Genomic DNA, 21,137 nt, shown 5'->3' on the forward strand with positions numbered 1-21,137 from the left:
TATTAAAAATATAGCAAATAAAACGCATTGTTTATTAGTTTTGATTATGTAATCAAGATAAAGTTAAATAAACATTCCAATGTATGTATTTATTTAACTAGGCATCAATAAATAAATATTTTATCAATATTTGTATCAATTATTGAAACCTTTATTTATAATTTACTAATGAAATCAGTTTATAGTTCCGTTAAGTCATAACAGAGAAAGGATGGAAATAAATTCGATCTCATACACCCCTTAATTTTCGATCCGTATGAAACATATACTGTTATACAACCTTACGATTATTGTACGCCGTACGTCGTGTATTGTTTGAGGTAGTGAGTAGAAATCATAGATCAAACTTAAACGATAGTATATATAGGAATATTTAGTATGTCTTACATAGAAAAAGGGAGATATATGAGACTGGATGCGAACGTTGAAAACTTGCGCGTTAGTCTTGGCGCTTTAGTCGCTTCGCCAATTGTGGATTTAGATACTAGAGATAAGTGCGGTTCTGCCAGGTTCTACTGATGTCGCAACAATTCAATCTAACCTCCGAAAAAAACTAGCAGCGTCCTACTCGAAGTAACTGTCAGTACACGGTACGTCATCGTAAAGCGATTCCATTAAGGTTATTTCGTGTATTCCTTACTTCTATTAACTCGCCAACCGATAAGGTTTGTTTTCTGGCTCTTAATATTTTGTAACTGATCGCTTTCAACTTGTTTATCTATTTCCCACTTTCAGCGAATCCACATCTATGACACATGGCTAGTAGATCATTGCTAGATGGTCAATCATAAAAATTTGAACACGTCGAAACTAAGATTAAGAGTAGTGTCTCAATCGAAGAATTGGAACGGTATTCGCCACGGCTTTCACAGACATGGTTGGATTGGCGGGCGGGGGAGGTCATCTGTATCCCTCGCCCCCAATGCAACCTAATCCAGAATGTAAGTTCTAACAATATAAATATCTTAGATTTTCATATTTCTTCGATATAGCGAATATTCATCTTTATTATTTAATATAAATGTTTTTATATAGTGAGAGAAATGACTGGAATTGCTCCTAGTGCACCGACAAGTGCGGATGCTTGTTTAAGTATTGTACATTCTCTCATGTGTCATCGTCAAGGAGGTGAAAGTGAAGGATTTAGTAAGAGAGCTATTGAATCATTGGTTAAAAAGCTTAAAGTATGTGTTACTCCCTAACTCGTAAATTTATCATACATCCCAAAGAATTTGGTTAGTATTTATGATATAATTCCTATTTTTAGGAGAAACGAGATGAATTAGATAGCTTAATAACTGCTATTACTACAAATGGAGCTCATCCCAGTAAATGTGTTACGATACAAAGAACTCTAGATGGTAGGCTACAAGTTGCTGGTCGTAAGGGTTTCCCGCATGTTATTTATGCTCGAATCTGGAGATGGCCGGATTTACACAAGAATGAATTGAAACATGTCAAGTACTGCCAATTTGCTTTTGACTTAAAATGTGATTCTGTATGTGTAAATCCATATCACTATGAGAGAGTTGTATCTCCTGGCATAGGTATGTCATGAAATATATTTTTTACTTGTTTTCATAGACAGATCACGTGCTTCAATCAATATTATTTTCATTGCGTTGTTTCTTTGCAAAGCTTCTGTGAATTCATTTGTAGCACCATAAGTGTAAATGATTTATTGTTGTGGCCTTGGTGTATGATGGAATGGGTTGGTTTCCCCGCACAGACCCGTTCTTTACAGACCTATCTGGACTAACTCTGCAATCAGGAGTAGGCGTAGGACCAGGTGGTAGATTAGTCAAAGATGAATATTCAGTTGGTGGTGGAGGAAGTGCAGCAGCTGGAGCAGTAGGATCCGCAATGGATGTTGATGGAGAAATGAACCAAACTATTCAACATCATCCACCTGCTCAACCCACTTCGTCTAATAGCACTCAGCCATCTCAACAGACTTTTATACCAGGTCTAGCACCGCCTAATCCAAGTAAGTAAAAATACTTTATTTATTTTTCAGAAATATAATTGTTCCATATAAAAATATTATCTTTTAATGATTATATACTAAAAATGTGTGTTTGTAGTATTTATTAGTAAAATAATCAGATTTTTAAGCATATTAAAATATTTTTATAATTTAGTTTATAAATGTGTTTTCAAACATTGAGTGTGTTGATTTATTTAAAAAAAAAAGCATGATCAAAACCTGTATAAGGCAGTTGATATAAATGCACTAAAATATATGAATAAGGAGCTTTATTATTGCAGTATTATATTGTTAGGAGGTTTTATTTTATTTCCCTGCAAGTCTTTTATTAATATTGCTTTATTCAGAATTACTTTGCGTTGCTAGTTTGATTTCATTTTAGCTTTATTCTTTCTTTTTCCTTTTATTGTTTGGCACAGCTAGTGGTGAGGGTGTGTTTGGCAGTAATGGGGGAGGGAATAATGGTGGTAATCCACACAATAAATTGGATGACAATAATTGCCCCAGACAAACCTGGATTCCTACACCTCATCATCCTACAACACGTAACATTCATCATCGTACGTATATAATAGAATGCTTTCTTATATTCTACAATATTTTCTGTCTACTTGCCAGTTAATTTTTGTTGCTTTGTGCTAATTTTATAAAAATTCGTAGTAATCTTACATAGTAATTAATTTCAGAAATTCTGGCCAAAGTTTGAATTAATTGATATTTTATGTTATGTTGCCTGTATTGTGTACGAGTTACATTTAATTTTGCAGCAGTAGTACATCCAATGAGTCACACCGTAGGTAGCCAACAGCAGTCATTGAGTACATCTAGTGGAGGCAGTGGGGCACAGATACTGAGTCCTTCACAAGGACAATCTACTGAAACATTTTATGGGACAAATACACCTCCTCAAGATCTTAATCAACCACCTACTGTTGATGCATTAGCAGCATCTTTAGGTATGCAATCTCAATCAATCATGCTTTAATGTTTGTTAAATATAATTCGCTTTTTTAACAGGTGAAGGTCAAAATTCTCCTGTATCACCTGTACATCTTCATCATCCAAATGGATTTCCAGTAGGCACAGCTGCTTATAATTCAGGAGCACCACAATGGACTGGACCTAATACTCTTACATATACTCAAAGTATGCAGCCTCCAGATCATAGACATCTTCATCCTACCTCCTATTGTGAGTTAGTGATAAACATTATGTTATAGTATTCTAACAATATCATAACTGACATTTTTATTAGGGGGTGGCCACGGAGGTGAAGTAGGTGGAAACATTGGTGGTTTATTGTCTACACAGCCAGCACCAGAATACTGGTGTTCAGTTGGTTACTTTGAATTAGATACTCAAGTAGGTGAAACGTTTAAAGTAAGCAGCGGTTGCCCTACCGTAACAGTCGATGGTTATGTCGATCCAAGCGGCGGTAATAGATTTTGCTTAGGAGCTTTGAGTAATGTACACAGAACAGAACAAAGCGAAAAAGCTCGTCTTCATATAGGTATAATAAATTACTTCTTCCTTAATTTTTAGTCTTCATAATTAATAACTGTATTGTCATGAACTTTTCAGGAAAAGGAGTTGTGTTAGATTTAAGGGGTGAAGGAGACGTTTGGTTAAGATGCCAAAGTGAACATAGTGTTTTTGTACAGTCTTATTATTTAGACAGGGAAGCAGGTCGTGCACCCGGTGATGCTGTGCATAAAATTTATCCCTCTGCATATATTAAAGTCTTTGATTTACGGCAATGTCATAAGCAAATGAGAGGACAAGCCGCTACTGCACAAGCCGCAGCTGCGGCACAAGCGGCAGCTGTAGCGGGACACTTGACGCACGGTGCACCAATTACAAAAAGTTAGTATACTAAAATAATATTAATGATGTTTTATATATTCATATATTTAAGTCTTTTAGTTAATATAATAAACTCTATAACATAATACAGGTCTTAGTGCAGCAGCAGGAATAGGTGTAGATGATCTTCGACGACTTTGCATTTTGCGTTTAAGTTTCGTAAAGGGTTGGGGTCCTGATTATCCTCGACAAAGTATAAAAGAAACTCCATGCTGGATAGAGGTATACACAAATTTTAGATTTGGTTGATCCACATTAATCGTAAATTATTCTAAGAATTAAAAACGAATAAAACTGTGTATCTGATATAGGTGCACTTACATCGAGCCCTTCAATTGCTGGATGAAGTCTTGCATACTATGCCAATAGATGGTCCACGGGGAATTGAATAATTTTATTTAATTTTGGATAATACATTTATTTCAAAAAAGACATCACATTACTACAAACTCTGCATCAGGTGTGCAAAATATATAAAATGCATACAGATACAATATTGTGGTGTCGTTAAAGATTTTGAAAGAAGTCAACAAGATATAATATTGGTTCAAATGAAATAGTGTGAATTGTAAATCCAGATGAAAACATTATTCGAGATTTTTATTGACATTTTTTATATATTTTACACACATGATTGACACCGCGTAGAATAAAATGTGTGCCACGGCCTTGCATTACCGTCAACGTACAAACGTTTTGCAAAGGAGATATTATTTTTCATTGTGAAAAATTATTTTTTAAGAAAAAAGGAGTGCATCTACATGAAGTGTGGGTAGAATGAAAGACTTCTATTTTAATAGGTAGTCGTTATCTGATTTAAGGGGATAAATACATTTTCTACGGCATGGCCTGGTGAGCTCAGCAAAATGCGTGGGTAAAACGTGATACTTTTGGAAACATTAATAGTCATAATCTCGTTTTTTGAGATTAGCTTTGTAAGATAGCATAAGCATATTAAGTACATCCTAATTAAAGAATGATGGTAAATTTTAAATTCACTGTTAACGTCAAATATAACAACAGTAAAAAAAATGGATTATATACATACATATATATGAACAGTAGGAAGGTTTTCTAAGAATGCAATACGTTTCAAAGTACTGTCGGATAACAGCTTTAATATATAGAAATACTGCGATAAATATTATATAAGCCATTCTATAAATCTATGTCAATCTAGTGTCAAAGAAGCTGTAGGATGTAATCAGAAAGAAATTTAATGGAAGGAGTTTGCATAGTGAAATGTTAATGGGAGCAATTAAATATTGAAAAAATTGCATTAGAAAAGCATATTTTTATTATATCTGTATCGGTTGTACTGACAGTAGTTTGATACTATGTTGTTAGAGCAACCTTCTATATTGTTATCTGTTTTATACTTTACAGCCAAAAAGTATCACCACATAAATACCTGCAGTGTTTGATTTGTAATGATGTTTCGTGTCTGCCCTTTTTTTATTATTATTTTTTCTGTAAGGACATGAATTAATCTGATAGTTAGTATTATTATAATTATTAGTATAGTTGTTGGTGGTGAGACAAGATGAAAATATTTAAAACGTGGTACGATATAATTCTTCTAATCAACCACCAATGTTACTACTATTACCATGTAGTACTTGTTGAATAATTATACTTACTGTTTATCAACCATTTTATTATTCTATATTCGTACAAAATATTCTTATATATATGCTATATTTGATAATATTATCATACAGAGAAAACGTTGACCAAATTTTATACCTATCCGTATATGTATATACATATTATATGTGTGCGTGTGTATATATACATATGTACATATATATAATATGTATATATATATATACACACACACAGACACGCATATAAGCGCATATGTACGCATATCGACATTTTATCTTTTCTTCACTTATTCTAGGTAAAGAGAAAAGTTTACTGCTTATTTTTATTAATTGGTGCGCATTGTAGTATTCTGAATTCTTGCTTCTTTGTTGTAATTGAGTAGAGATTATTTAGCTGTTTGTGTTCACATTACCCTAATATTTCTTATGTTATACTTAATCAAGGTCATTCTCATTGATAAAAGAACGAGTAGAATTTTGTACATATAGGCACATGTATGTGCATCATGTTGCAAGTAAAGAATGGGTTATTCTTGATTAAGCAACTATTGAGTTATTGTGAGATGTTTTATTCTTATTATGTGAAGTTACATGTTACCTTTTATAATGAAAACAAGGTTGAAAAGAGATAGTCTCTAACATCATTAAAAAATACATCTTAAAGAAATAAAAAAAAGGAGATTAAAAAATGAAAATGTTGTATAGTAGGAGTAACAAAAGGATGTGCATTTGTTAATGAAGATCGAAGTGAAGAATAATATTATTAACTAAATTTTTACAAAGGCTATATTTTAGCGATAAAATGCACGAAACATAAATTATATCGTCCTTTTTTTTTCTCTAAATCAAAGGTATGAAGCTCAAATAAAACGGAAAAATCATGTTTAAACATACTTAACGCCAAGTTCGCTTTAGAAACACATGTGCCATCATTTTCATATATTACCATACACAGAATAACAAACAGGATTAAAAGTTTTTATAAATCCTATATTTTTACCAAACTCGTAAAATGCGAATGCAACACATCTTTAAATTGTGGTGCTTCAGTACGTCCTATAACCATAGATTTTACAAGATCCAGAATAAAAATTTGTACATCTAAATTAAGCTAAATTAAATCTATATAAGAACGTAAAAAGTGGATTGTAAAAATTGATGCGTTTGAAACTAATTATAGTATTCTGAAATAGAATATGAAATAAGAAAAGAATTGATGTACAGGATACAATCTAAAACTTACAAACTTTACTATGGGAAATATTCTACAAACGTGTTCATATGATGTTTTAACGATGCCTCTGAACAATAGTTTCTTACATATATTGAAAGTGGTATCAAAGTGCAATAGCCCAGTCTCATGTCAAAGATACCATAACTAATAGTTGTAAAAGTAAATAAAATGCCTATGTAATTTATGTTTGCAATTGAAAAATGATAATGGTAATTTAATAACAGATACTATAATTATTATTGCTTTTTCTTTCACTTTTATCAGGGTAGTATATACAGTATATCTTGCTATTTAAGAATTTTAACGATTTGCTTCATATTGCATTCAATGTCGAAGCCTATACTTATATCGTTTTCTTTATATATAATTTTGCCATTCAATGTCTTATAAATAACATTTTAGTTAAGTGAGGAGATTTGTTACGTTTGTTTGATTGTTATTGATCATTTCCTGTGGTTATTTATTAATATTGATTTTACTTCCATTTTAATAGAAGGCTTCATTATTAATTACAGATTTTGAAACTCAAAGACTTGTTCTCTTAAACTTTAGAAGCATATACATAAGCACGTACAATAAATATAGAATTATACGTTTATAATTGCTATTCATGATTTAAAAAAATTGTAAAATAATAGATTTATACACTTTTTTTACTAGGTTTTACAGTTGAATTTAGACGCGAATCGTTTTCATAATATACATATTATTATTATATTTTCGATAATTCTTGGAATTTGGTTGCAAAGCGGCGATTTAACTGTCATTGTTTGTTTTTCAAACAAATTGTGTATATTTAAACCAAAGATATTTCGACGACACGATTACATCATGATATGTTACGAATATATATATACGAAATGTAAAAGTAATTATTCTTAACAAGTACGTCGCAATACATAATGCAAGTAGACACGCATATAAACATTTTAAACCGTATGTTGAAACACAGTCTCATTCAGGTATAGAATTTTCTGGTGTCGGAGTTACGATATTTCAGTGAATATTAAAAATCTAAGCATCATGTGAAAAATTGTATAATGATTTTTAGCCATAAAACATTTTTGTGTAAAACTGTATGATGATAATACGTTATTAGATTGTTAAAAAAATTTGTGCACATATGTGCTAAGTATAAGTTGCAACAGTATGGATAAACAGGAAATAAGCGATAGTTAATGCAATGCCTGTATACCATATTGTAAAGCACATATGCTTACAGAACTTGAATGGATGTGTTTACAAGCTTTTTGTTATTGTATATTATAAATACATTACATTATACATGATCATTTTCAATAAACATATTCTGTGAATTAGACAAAAATGTACTGAATTGAATATAGGAGAAAAGTAAATATACAAATGTAGCTACCAAACATTTCTGTTTATTGAGGGAAATTATTTATTGAGTTGACAACATAACACTTATTTTAACTTAATGAACTTGATACAGTAGATGATTCATTTTCTTTAGGTTTGTCTTTATAAAAATTACCATTGTGATCAATTGCCATATTATGGTCTGTAATATTTTCTAGTGCATTGAGGATAGCTTCATCAATATTTTTAGATGTAATAAATGTTTGAGCTTCTTCTTTTGCTTTTTTGATTTCTTCATCTACTTTCATTTGTAATTTCAAATCTCTTTCATTCTTTGCTTGTAGTCTCCTGGCAATTTCTTCTTGGCGAGCTTTCCTTTCTCGAGCTAATCTTTCCTCTCGTATCATAGCCACTTCTTTATTCCATTTATCATTTATAGAACAACATATTTCAAAATCTTGCTGCATATTTTTGTGTACAATATTTGTATCCAAAGATAATTGTGCTTCCTTTTGTTTCTCAATAAAGAAAGACCTAAGACAAAAGTATATTTCCTTATTTTATATATTGTAGTTGTTGTATTATTATAAATAATATTACATATTACATATTATTTATAGTAACCCATCAACTGTAATATATAAAATAAGGAATTTTACATACATTACAGATTTCATTAATGTTTTGTAATTATTATGCAATCGTTTCAGTTCATTATATTCTTCTATAGGTATAACTGGTCTTTTTGGTACTCTATACAACTTTGATTTTGCTGTTGGTAACCAAATTGGTTTTCTCTTCCACCTTACACATTGAATATGGGGTCCATTGGATATTATATGATCGTAAGCATTTAAATTTCTTACTGTCAGTATATTGATGCTAAGTGCCACTGGCGGTCGTATCATTATGTTAAATTAATTTTCTATTATAATGTAATTTCTTCTAAAAGAAACATATAATTATAATATGTTATAAAACATATACTTAAACTTTAATACTTATAATACTTAGTATTTATTATAGTATTTATAATTGTCTTACATTTTACCGTAACTAATAATGTATACCTTTATGCTTATGGCATTAAAAAAATTTATGTTTTTTTAAAACATTCGTATCTACATAACATTATAATCGAACTAGGTTAGAAACATGTTATTGCGAGAAAATTTCTTCAACCTCTTTATTATGTAGATGTCGTTTCTGTACCAAGCGACATCCAACCCATGAAACATCACGTATATGTACTAATTTCAATTTAATTAAAAAAAAAAAAAAAAAAAAAAGAATTATATTGTGTGTAAGCGCGCGCGTGTGTGTGTAAATTTACAATATGTGTATATACACATAATTTGTTGAATATAGCTAGAAAATTTATTATATGATATTAAATGATTTATTAAATTTAAATCGAATATATTATAATAGGGCATGATAGAAATGATATTTCAACTTTTCGATTAAAATTTAAAGTGATCATTTTTCTCGAATGGGGGAAAATATTTTTATATTAATTTATAAAATTGATGTTTAAGAGTATTATTAAACTTTTCTTGTTTACATATATGTAAAAAATGAAAGATGCGGTGAAGTAATTAGTCTTACTTTTTGAGGACCTCATTAGACACATATAGAGCGAATGCGCCGCAGCACTTACCTACATAGCTGTATTGCATTTTTTTAAAAGCAGTAGTGCCAGAGATCTTGGTCCAGCGAGTACATACTATCTTTATTTCTTATTTTGAACTCATTCGAATCATATACATTTTCCTTTACACTTCCAGATAAATTTTTAATAGAATATTACTCGCTTAAATCATAAAAACGACAAAGAAAATATAATGTTACTTTACCGAGCAAGTGCAAAATAACTGTTCTTCGCAATTATTTAAAAGGCAAATTAAATGGCATTAAATTATTTATTGGAATTAAATTGATAACGTGAAATTTAGAAAAAAATATGTATAGTGTTCATATGACACCGGGTAGATCTTCCGATAAACAAGGATCTTCGAAAAATGTGGATACTGAAGTGGGAGTATTTAAAAATCGAAGAAAAGAATCGATCCCAGTTAAGGTTTTCAATTATTTGAAAACACAAATGCAAACGGAAGGAATTTCAAGTAAGTGGAAATTCATTGATTAAAACAACTTTGTTAAATAGAATAACTCATAGTAATGATCACGCATCAAACACGATTTGTTGCTATTTAATAAACGCGATATTATAAAATTTAGGAAATTTATAATGAATTATTTTCTTTTCCTTATTATATGTTACTGTGGATGTAAGGCTTTAAGCAAATATTTTATTAGACGTTTATATTTGTGATGCTTGCTGTTTATTTTTTATTAAAATATATAATGATATACATATTAATCGAGGATAAAGAAAATAAACGAAAGAAAAATTTTTTATTTCACTCCTGCTTAATTTTCAAATAATCTTCTGAAGCTTCTTTAACGATTAACATCTTCCGCATTCGTTTCTTTGTCCTCGTTTTATAAAAAAAATTGTATGTTTTCTTATGTATATTAGGTATATCTATTAATTCCTTTTTTTTTTGCCAAATTTGTATTTTTACAAACACTAACTTAAGAAAATCAGAATCCTACTCTTTTTCGAGCTTTTAACAGTAGTATATTTTTTTATAATTGCACTTTCGTTAAAGTGAAAAAATAGTTTTACATGATCGTTATAACATAATGATTTACTCTTTTTGAACTAGATTAAACAAGGCAATTTCCTACTAATCATGTTTGATTTAAATATATAAATAATGTATAATTACTTTTCTCTAAATTACTTAATATCATTATTTTTTTTTATCCTTTTTCTTTTTCGATGATACATACAATTTTATGTACTACTAAGAGTGTACATTTTTTTTTATTGAGTTTAATTTTTAGAAAGATCATCTACTTATCTAATGGCTCAGTATTCATCACTGAAAATAAACAATCTGAGACTTCAATCTTTAAATCTTCGCATATATTTACATCTTTTTCGGTTGTCGTTTCATAATTCGAATAATTGTTCGGCCACACCTCTGAAATTGAATCTTCACTTCCCGCAATTTCACTTTTCGCACCATCCGCAACTGACTCTCTTAAATCAGAATTGCTATTTGACATTGATGTATATAATACCCGGGATTCGTCCGTAGTTTCCCTAACTTTAGTTTGTAAACTAGCCATTCGCATTCCGGACGAAGTATCATTGTAGAGTAGCCAACATGGAGAAAAGGAATGTTGTCTGTATTCTGCAACAAATCTCTCTTTTTGGGAGCAAGTTACACTTGATGAGACTTGCGTATGTGTAACAATAGGGGCTATGTAACAATATACACAAGACGTCTGATCTAATTTCGATAAATCTATACGCTTGGTACTAATGATATTCAAAATATTTTCTAAAATAGAATGTGAAGACATCTTAGTGATTCTTTTCGGATAAAATGGATCTAATATTTCTAAAAATAGTAAAAATATACAAATGTATTATTTTTCTTTACATTTTTAAATATATTATTTAAAAGCAATAGTACATACCATTTGTTTGTAACTTTTCTGTCATATTAGATATATCCCTATGAACATCAGATTCTGTTTGTATTATAGAGTTACAATTTTGTTCAGGTTGTCCTACATTTTCATATAATGGGATAGTTCCTTCATTATTGCGCGAACAAGAGTATTCATATGGTAGATTAGAGTTATAGTGATTATTGTTAGAAAATGTCTGTGACGTAGTAGATGCATAAGATTCTTGATCTATATTTGTATTTGAAAAGGAATGTGTATACTGCAAATATTCTCCAGTAGTTTCTGTACTGCATTTAATCAAATTTTGTAAATAATATGTATTATTGCAGTCAGATTGCACATGAGGAATGATGTTTGTGTCACAATACTGATTTTCTTCCAGTGTATTCAAATTCAATAAATTTTGATTGGAATTGTATGGATGTACGGTTTCTGTCATTCGATATTGACACGTTAAGCTTTCATCATTTATGGGCTTGTTTAAAGCATCAGATCCTATATTATCACAATACATAGTCTGAAATATTTTTGATGATTGGACATCTGATGTTGGACAGTTATTATCTACTGTATCCATATCACTAGTAATAGTCCAGTTTTCATAATCTTGATGCATGACAATATTTGTACTGGGGTATTTATATTGATTAATATTTTCATTTGTTAAGACATTTGAAATTTGTTGACCAATTTCTTCAACACTTTTTACAAAAGTTGGTTCATTTAAAAAATATTCCCCCTTTATACCACTTAGAAGACCATAACATTCTGTATTGTTTTCCAAAATTTCTTCATTATCCTGATTATCTGATTCAGCAGTTAAAGTGTCAGAATTATCTAACAAGTTATTAGACTGGTACTGTTCCACTGACAAAAATCTGCCAAGTACAGGACTAGCTATTTCTCCCAAATTTGCACCAACTGGTGCTTGTAACATTTTTTTAAGAAGTATAGATCCTTGTACATTACTATTTGTATCTTCTAATGTTTGATATTCTACATTATCATTTGGTTGATATATTGAATTTACATTGTTAACAGGAACTATATTAGATTTACTATAGTTACTAACATCTAAAGGAACCTTTTGCACATCAGTTGAAACTGTTGCTGTTCTTAGATCTACTATAGTTGAATCCTGTATTTGATTATTATTTGTATCATATGTTTGAAATTCTCTTTGTATTCTTTTTATTAAGAACTGTTTGAACTCTTCATAATGAGGGATTCTGTTGTTATCATCTCTATTTGTGATCTCTTCTTCTGCCCCCACCTAATAACATAATATATATTTTATTTTAAAAACTTTCAAATATTCTGCATCTTTCTTTATTAAGAGCTTCTTTAAAAATTTACGAGAATATTAACATTACAAAAATACCGTAAATATAAAATTTCCAATAAGATTGATTAATGATCGATCTATAGAATTATTCATGTTCGATATAATTTTCTGTCTCAAGCGTTATTGATCAATGTTTGATACGAACGTGTGATTTTGTGATATAATATTTGAATTTGTTCAAGTTCGTATACACATTACAGCGATAAAACTAAATGAAGATCAACTCACCCACTGATAAGGTGGTTGCTGTTGCGGACAATAGTAATCATCGGCCATACCGTAATCAGGACTATGTAATGGTGTGGAGGTTAACCCGAGTTTTCCGACTTTGACTTTTCTCATTTTCCTCTTACGATTCTGCTTAAGATCTTGCAAGAGCCTGCCAACTTCATTTTCATTTCCGCCTTTCGCGGCTTGTAACACTTTAATCAGTAATTTCTTCTACGGTCAAAAATCGTAATCGATCGTTCAAAAATCAATTTACTTGTCGTTTTAGGAAAAAGAACGAAGAAGTGGGAATAACTTTATTAACATTTTCGTTAAAGTTTCTAATGGTAGATCAGTTACCTTTATGTTACCTGGTACCCGATATCGGAGAGCTAAGGCTTGTAATTCTTTGTACGATAAACTTGAAATGTCGTTTCCGTTCATTTTTAAATATCAAGCCATCCGGCCGAAATCCTTCCCTTAGTACTCACACATTTCTGATATGGCCGATAGAAAAATTCGTCTGCTAACCGAATTACCCTGAAATCTATTTAATTTAAAAAATTGATTTAACCGAAAATCAGTTCCGTATAAAAATTGTCCTTCCTTATTAAACTTTGAAAACAACCATTTTTGTCTTAATCGTGAAACTGTAGAAAATGATTTATATTTTAATATATTTCTATTTAGTATTAAATTAGTTTTTCAGAATCTATCTCAAACTCGTATTTTAGCATAAAAAGATTATTAAGAGGAAAGAAATAAAACTAGTGATTGTGTATATTATGTTTCCTTTATTTATCTGCGCATACAATTACTTACATACTCCTTGACTCCTTTATCAGTAAAACGGTTCCTTTATCGATAACAAGTGCTATTATCCTGCCATCTGTAAATCACGAATTTGCAATTTTGTTTTATCGATCGATAACGTCGTCGGTTTCGTTATTCGCGTGAATAATTCCATTAGTTGAGATAATTCCCTAAATTCTCACGAATCTATAGCATATTTTAACTTGCGTGTTGACTGATAATGTTTGACATAGATTTCCGCCATGTTTATCGACGATCAACATAAACCAAGTAATTGGTCTGCATCTACAATGATGTTTTTGGCTCGATTTCAATCGGAACTGGATCTTCCCCTATTCCATAGCATATTTATAGTAAGCTCATGATGCGTTAAATATTTCCTCGTTTACTCGTAATAACATATGATCTTGTTATATTTTTCATGAATAGACGGTGGATATTTATTTTAAATTTATATTTTTACGAACAGAGCTAAAAAGGGACAATTCAAGTAGAAATTTGTTTTATCTATAAAATATTATAATAAGTACTGTGCTTTGGATATTTCAAATGTTTTGACATCTTATGTGCATTTTTAAATCTTTAAATTTTCCATAGATACATAAAAATTTGCATTGTCTAGTCATGGGAAGAGTACATTCTTATGATAGGGTAGAGAAGTAAGCAAGTAGCATACTCGACGCATACAGCTGCGTTCAGTAGAAAGGTTGTTCATAGTCAGACGCGTCCGGTACACTGTTTTTTGTGAAGGTAAAAACTGAGTGCATCAGGCTCGTCTGATTATGGACAAGTTTTCTACTGAACGCAGATATACAAATTCAGTTTTCATCTCTGTAAAGGACAATTCAAATTGAGTACATTTTGTATCGTATATAAATCGTAAAAAATTATACTTTTATAGTTACAAATCTCTTTTAGAATTTTTATACATGCTATATACTATAACGGAATGAAGAAGTGCTACTAGGTACGCGTTCTTTTGCCTCCTTTTATCTCATTAATTATCGATAAAGTGGAGTACTTTCGCTCATCTCTCGTTCCGAGTGAAATAGTCGCTGCTTGAAGACCTCTTATAAGATACATTAAGGTAACTTGATATTTTAACGCTTTTCATTGAGACAAGTTGTTTATTTAACAAATTAAAGAAGTACTTAAGTTCGCTAGAACAACATTGATTAATGAGTTTTGTCTCAAATTGGAATGTATGAAAATAACTGGGAAAAGGATGCACAGAATTGTATGTATTGTTCTAGTTTGCAAGTAAAATCAATTCATTTGCGAACATGTAGGTATAACGATCCAATGAAAGAGAAAATCGGATATAGTAATGATAGTCGTTTATTAAAATGATACCCATCAACTGAATAATATTAAACTGTATTAAGGATACGAAAATTGAGAGGCTCGTAGCAAAAACGAGCCTTGTCAAATTTTTCGGTGTTGTAAATAACAATATTTAGGCTTTTATCAAAGTTGTGCTTCATCAGAATAATCATTGTCAAGTTGATAAGATAATTATTTTAGGCTATCACGATTATTGCTTTCTTAAAATAACGCCTCACATACTAGCATGATTTAGTCTGATAATAATAACGCAGAAAAATATTGATATTTTCAAATATTCCATTGTTCGTTGCCTTTATTTTATGAAGATTATTAAGTTCAGACGAGGATACATTGTTCCCTATATTTTAACTTAATTTAGAAGTGCTTCGTTCTTAATTAAGGCATCCACAACCTAACTGAATACAGTTCTCGAATACATAATTCAACTGACTACGGTTCCTCCGCTATAGAATTACAGATAACATCCACAATAATTGCGTAACATTTCGTTAAGACAAAATAAAGTCTACTGAACAAAAACTAAAGATTCCGAAATATGTTTGCACCCTCTTGAAGAAAGATGAAATTTAACACAAATCCTTGATAATTTTTACCATGGACGCTTCAATTGTAGTCGACTTTTATGCGTGTGTAAACGAACGCAGTGTTTTAGCGTATACAATAAAAAAATAAAATCTTCTAAAATATTTTTACCAAAAGATCCTTAGATCTGGCACTCAGGTACAGACTTTACGTGAATATGGTTGGAAAAAGAGCGTGGACTTGCGCGAAGGAGCGTATACCCCGTGCTTTTGCGTGGCAGCTGTTTCAGTGCATCATCGCGAGGGCCGCGCACATCGTTACCGAGTCCCGCCGTGTGAGTTACGTTAGTCGGTCGTGGAGCATCGATCGTTGAATTAGAAGTGCACGCGTCGATCGGATTCGAACGGCCGACCACGGAAACGAAGAAGAAGCATCGTGGATAGGAGGCAAAGGAAGAAAAAAGAAGAAAAAGAGAGAAGGGAGAAAGGAAGGAAGAAAATCTCTTTCCGGTGGTTCAGGTTCGGTAACCAAGTTAGAAGGAAATAAAGGAAGAGATCGTTAGATCGATCATTTACGAGGCGACGAGGAAATCACAGTCGCGAAGCCGGATCGCTGAGCGCGATCGTTCGCTTGTGAATCGGCAACGAATCGGTGTTTGCGGTCAATGAAGGCACGTAAGAGCCGCGAGAAAAGTAAGTCCATCAATCATACAGGCCGACTGTAGTGCCGCTCGAGTTTCCTCTCCAATAATCGGTGCAGGCCAGTCGATACGCCGTGGAAAGAGATCCTCCTTGAGACGAAGGGATTGACACAGCCCAGGCCCGAACGAATCTTCCCCCTTTATCGCGAAACCGTTCGTTGCGGTGTGTCAGTGCTAACAGCTGCCAAAGATGCAACGGCAAGGTGCGACACTCGCTCAGACAGAGAAAGAAAGAATAGCAATTCTTCTCTTTGTTTTGCCCCGTTGACGACTCCTTCTTTGAGAGATAGCACCTTGGAATATACTACTTATCGTAGTTGGTCCGCTTAGGGAACCGACCGATGCGACCACGCTCTCTATTGCCTCTCTAGACCGTCGCGTCTCTTGCTCTCTTTTTCTACTATCTCTTTCTCGCCTTCTCTCTTTCTCTCTTTTTAATTGTGTACACGCACACGCAGATCTCCGGATCTCGCGCGTTTTTAATCGACAAATGCTCCGAAAGCGGAATCGCAAAGTGGGGTGGATACAGGGTAGGAGCTCTCCCGTTGCTATGGTGACCCCGGATGCCCGGGACCAGAGCTGCTAGTGGAATTACACAGTGCACAGGCATACGTCTATAATGTGTACACTATAAAAGCCAAGTTCGAAAGCGCACGGCTGTGTTTTAGACAAGTCTCGACCGACAACGGTGCGCCCGAGATGTTTTTCTCCGCCCTCTGAATTTCCCTTCCTCTTTTAACCCGTTTACTAACTACCCTGTTTTAGCAGCGTAGACGCAAGACGTAGAACGCAAACATTCCTTTTCTGTATTGATTCTTCGGCCTAGCTTTACAGCTTCTTCGGTTATTCGAGCATCTCTCTTTGACAGAATTAATATTCATTCGTACCTTACACAATTCCGTGATCGTAATTTTAGCAGCGATCAATGGGAAGCTTCTACCTTAGTCGCAAACAAGCCCGATGGTATTCAGCTTCTGAACACACGAATCGAGAACAAACATTCTCTTTCTCTTTTAGCGACACATTAGTTTTAGAGACACGTAGAAACGACACGGGGAACAGCATGATAACACGAGATAAAAATTCCAAATCTTTAACGATATCTTTTAACGATCCATTACGGTTTATTTGAAACTTTCCCCCCCACGGAGCTTTATGTTCCCGCGATCGCGTGTAATCTCGAAAGAAACGTCGTTTAAAACGGTTCGCTTGGTCGTTTTCAATCAGTGATCAGAAGCATGTGTAAAGGATAATTGCAGCAATTGCATGATAGGTGGACACGCGTGAATTCATCTATCGTTCACAAATATCCAATTTGCGTTGGACAAGGATTTGCTTGATTTTACTATGTGTCTTTCAATTGTGCGACAAACTCTTTATCTTCAGATCCTTTCCGGATTATAAGTTACATTAAGAAAATTTGTCCAAACTAATACATAAAACGATCCTTTACGTAGCAATATGTGGTAAACAGTAAAATAGATTATCGCCGTGCTATTCAATAAGTAATTTCATAAAAAACCAATATAAGCGATGCTTATTAATTCGTCGCTTATTTATATACACATTGCATCTTATAACTATAAAATTATCCCAAAGTTTTCAAGCACCAGATATAAGATACAACGTGACAAAATTTGACTAGAAGTATACCGAGTCGGACAGCGAAACTTGTAAAACCGGCGCAGTGTGTTTGGCTTAAAAAAATATTATTTCGACAAACAGATGAAAGTGTCCTGATACCCTAGAACGTGAATGTTTTAATAACGAGATCGCTCAATGTTTGCCAACGCGTTGCAACGCTCCGAAAGAACGGAGCGGCGTGTTTGCAAACTTGCTGATCGATACAGAGATTGAAAGGCAACTTGTGGAATTCGTGTCCAACGATAGGTGAACGCGTGCCAACGTCGCGATCATCACCCTAGTTACGACATTTCCGTAAATCAAGTAGTAATGCGTATATTTATTACTGGTAGCAATGTACAGTCTCTCGTAGAGTATGTTGGTAGAATGTCGATTGTTAGGTACTTCTTTTTGATCAGGTGCATTTGTATAGAGATTGCAACTACTCTTTAGAGCTCGATCTCCCTCTCTGTAGATTGTAGCGTTGGGTTACGCTTTCGTTTGATCTTGAATCTTATTTTCGACGGCGGTAATTATATTTATAGCCCTTCGCGTTAATGAATATCGATTTTAACGCCGCTTCGATGTGAAACGCGTCTAGACAGCCGTGTCGCGTGAAAATTGTCGCCCACGAAACAGCGTACGCTTAAATCGTGGCTTGATTCTTTTACCCCTGTAACGAAAGCGATTACTCGATGCTGCGTCAGTCGATCGACCTGAGAAATCTAAATCACTTTAGCTACTCGAATCTGAAGTGTCGCGGATGTCTCGAATTACCTGGAACCTGTTGACATTTAGCCATCTCTTTTCTATCTTTCTATTCACTCCGCGCATCTTTCCATCGTCTATAAAACGACGAAATAGATGGAATCGTGCGAATAACTCTATTTACAACTGTCCCCAAGTAAAACACCATCTTCGACAAGACCTAGATGGCAAGGAATACGCCAACTTGCAAACGTAGTTTCGATGAAATCTTTGTTTGAATAAACCGGGCGAGAGTCGATAACAATTGGTAAAATTCGGGCCAAAATGTTTTACCTGGGCAATTAATTCTTCCCATTGTCTTTCGCTCACGAGTTCTCCCCCTGCAAGTCTATGCACCTGTACATCTCCAGGTATTGTCTCCGTCTTGGCAATGCGCGCACTGTCTCCCGTAGAACCCCAGTATTTCTCGATGGGAGTGTAGGCAGGTTGCCTGGTGAAGTCAGTCGCGCTATCTTCTCGGGCACCCGGCGTATCTTCTCCCGTAAAGTAATTGACATTCTTGAGCTCGTTGCACCCTGTATCGTAAGTAGATACCGCGCCATCTCCTCTCCTGCCTGCTAGTGAGAGAGGAGAAACGGCGTTCCTCCCTTAGCCTGGTGTAGAGGAAGAACGCACTTTGATCAAAGGTGAGAGGGGAGTATCTCGAACGCGTGGTACAGTCTTAGAAGTGAAGCGCCTATTGGCAAACTTACAGAGGGCGAACTTGAAGAACTCGGGGGCGTTTTAGGGGGTTCCACCGCCGGTGCCCTTGCCCTTGGCGGCAGGTACAAACCGGAGGAGCTTTCCACATTGGCGGCCAACACCAGGTTCTCCAAGAAGGAGATACAGCTTATCTATCGCGGATTTAAGCAGGAATGTCCTACAGGCCTCGTCGACGAGGAAGCGTTCAAGCAGATCTTCTCACAGTTCTTCCCACAGGGAGGTAGGTTGATCCTTTCGTGATTGAATATTTCTCGAGCCGTGTAACGAAAGATCCCCCTTTGTCAATTATTAGAAATGAAAATGTTAGTTCATTTCATAGGTAACGTCGTTATTATCTGTATAACTTTTAAATGTACTAATTTGATTATACTTACCGATGAATACCGTATTATTATACAATCTGTTGTTCACTTATTCTGTAACCTTTGTAATCCTCCCTTGAAAGATTGTTAACATCTTGACGCACAATATACTGCTTTGAGCTTTCTCATCAATCTTATCCGTTACTTTTGCTTTGGAATATACAAATTTATCTATCCGAATTAATTAATAACGTTATGAAGCGTGAAAGATTTATGAGCTTCCGTTTCAACAGAAAAACGATCAATGTCGAATGTTTCAGATGCCAGCCAGTACGCTCATTACGTCTTCAACACCATGAAGAGGAAACCGTCTGGGAAGATAAGCTTCGAAGTGAGAGACTTTTACAGATATACGTACGCAACTGTTTATAGTTTCATAATTGCGTTTCATCGTATCCAGGAATTCCTGACCATCTTGTCGAAAGTTTCGAGAGGATCGGTGGAGGAAAAGCTTCAGTGGATATTTGGACTCTACGACCTGGACGGGGATGGATTGATCAGTAAAGAAGAAATGTTGGATGTGGTTGGTTCAATCTACGAGATGTTGGGTCGTTACACCCAGCCGCAAATAGTTGAGCCGCATTTGGCTGCCCGAGAACACGTCGATCGTATTTTCCACGTGAGTAAACGCGATCGATCTCGCTTTTGTCCCTTACATGTAAAAATATTTGCTGATTTATTCGAACCGTGATCGATCGATCGGAAGTTCTCTTCTAATTAAGGATTTAATACAGCAGAGCAATTTTTTATCCTCAGTTAATGGACGCAAACAAAGACGGCGTGGTGACAATCGAGGAATTGGTACAATGGTGTTCCAAGGATGAACAACTCTTGCGGAGTCTCGACACTCTCGACACTGTCTTATGAGATCTTTACGATTATTTTGTAACCTTCACTCAGCCCCCAAATGTCACAAATCCCCTGAAAATTATAACGCAACATTCGTACGAGTTCCGCGGGTTGTTTCTAAAATTTCGATTCCAGCGTTTAATATCTGACAATTCACGTGAGGAATTAAGTATCCGTCGGAAATACTAACTCGAACTCACCGAACGTTGTCTGTAAATATGTACTTACCCTTCCTACCCAGTCTTTCAAGCGTGCTATCGAATCCACGATGAAATTAACAGTATTACTAGGCTTCTATTATGTATTTCCTTTTCGCATCGTATACATAATCCTCAC

General features: G+C 33.8%; 4 protein-coding genes across 16 annotated transcripts; 2 read left to right on the forward strand and 2 right to left on the reverse strand.

The window, feature by feature from the left end:
- Positions 1-429: 429 nt before the first annotated feature.
- LOC122575716 (mothers against decapentaplegic homolog 4) lies at positions 430-5,503 on the forward strand. Of its 7 annotated transcripts, none has more exons than XM_043745052.1 (12): positions 431-665; positions 736-941; positions 1,036-1,184; positions 1,268-1,547; positions 1,730-1,987; positions 2,407-2,547; positions 2,758-2,943; positions 3,005-3,178; positions 3,243-3,497; positions 3,569-3,850; positions 3,942-4,072; positions 4,162-5,503. In XM_043745052.1, exons 2-12 carry the CDS (start codon positions 875-877, stop codon positions 4,240-4,242), a joined length of 2,004 nt encoding a protein of 667 aa, XP_043600987.1. In that variant the 5' UTR covers positions 431-665; positions 736-874; the 3' UTR covers positions 4,243-5,503. The 7 variants fall into 7 exon arrangements, with proteins under 7 accessions (XP_043600990.1, XP_043600991.1, XP_043600987.1 ...); XM_043745054.1 differs by having other exon boundaries at positions 2,785-2,943; XM_043745050.1 differs by having other exon boundaries at positions 437-665; positions 2,755-2,943.
- Positions 5,504-8,059: 2,556 nt separating this feature from the next.
- Positions 8,060-9,238, reverse strand: LOC122575739 (probable 28S ribosomal protein S26, mitochondrial). Of its 4 annotated transcripts, none has more exons than XM_043745107.1 (3): positions 9,085-9,238; positions 8,678-8,959; positions 8,060-8,548 (listed from the first exon to the last, which is right to left on the reverse strand). In XM_043745107.1, the coding sequence occupies exons 2-3, from the start codon at positions 8,920-8,922 to the stop codon at positions 8,125-8,127; spliced, it is 669 nt and encodes a 222-aa protein (XP_043601042.1). In that variant the 5' UTR covers positions 8,923-8,959; positions 9,085-9,238; the 3' UTR covers positions 8,060-8,124. The 4 variants fall into 4 exon arrangements, with proteins under 4 accessions (XP_043601042.1, XP_043601040.1, XP_043601043.1 ...); XM_043745105.1 differs by having other exon boundaries at positions 9,059-9,214; XM_043745108.1 differs by having other exon boundaries at positions 8,678-8,956; positions 9,059-9,211.
- Positions 9,239-9,581: 343 nt separating this feature from the next.
- Positions 9,582-21,005, forward strand: LOC122575777 (Kv channel-interacting protein 2-like). 4 transcript variants are annotated; one of them, XM_043745173.1, is made up of 6 exons: positions 16,129-16,489; positions 16,557-16,700; positions 19,583-19,810; positions 20,213-20,283; positions 20,353-20,571; positions 20,709-21,005. In XM_043745173.1, exons 2-6 carry the CDS (start codon positions 16,688-16,690, stop codon positions 20,817-20,819), a joined length of 642 nt encoding a protein of 213 aa, XP_043601108.1. In that variant the 5' UTR covers positions 16,129-16,489; positions 16,557-16,687; the 3' UTR covers positions 20,820-21,005. The 4 variants fall into 4 exon arrangements, with proteins under 4 accessions (XP_043601105.1, XP_043601106.1, XP_043601108.1 ...); XM_043745170.1 differs by lacking the exons at positions 16,129-16,489; positions 16,557-16,700 and adding an exon at positions 9,582-10,140; XM_043745171.1 differs by lacking the exon at positions 16,557-16,700 and having other exon boundaries at positions 16,128-16,489.
- LOC122575769 lies at positions 10,203-13,977 on the reverse strand. Its single transcript, XM_043745158.1, has 5 exons — positions 13,938-13,977; positions 13,476-13,662; positions 13,137-13,349; positions 11,570-12,836; positions 10,203-11,490 (listed from the first exon to the last, which is right to left on the reverse strand). The coding sequence occupies exons 2-5, from the start codon at positions 13,557-13,559 to the stop codon at positions 10,937-10,939; spliced, it is 2,118 nt and encodes a 705-aa protein (XP_043601093.1). The 5' UTR covers positions 13,560-13,662; positions 13,938-13,977; the 3' UTR covers positions 10,203-10,936.
- Positions 21,006-21,137: the final 132 nt, after the last annotated feature.

Source organism: Bombus pyrosoma, linkage group LG15, assembly GCF_014825855.1.
Source record: "Bombus pyrosoma isolate SC7728 linkage group LG15, ASM1482585v1, whole genome shotgun sequence".
Lineage (NCBI taxonomy): Eukaryota > Metazoa > Arthropoda > Insecta > Hymenoptera > Apidae > Bombus > Bombus pyrosoma.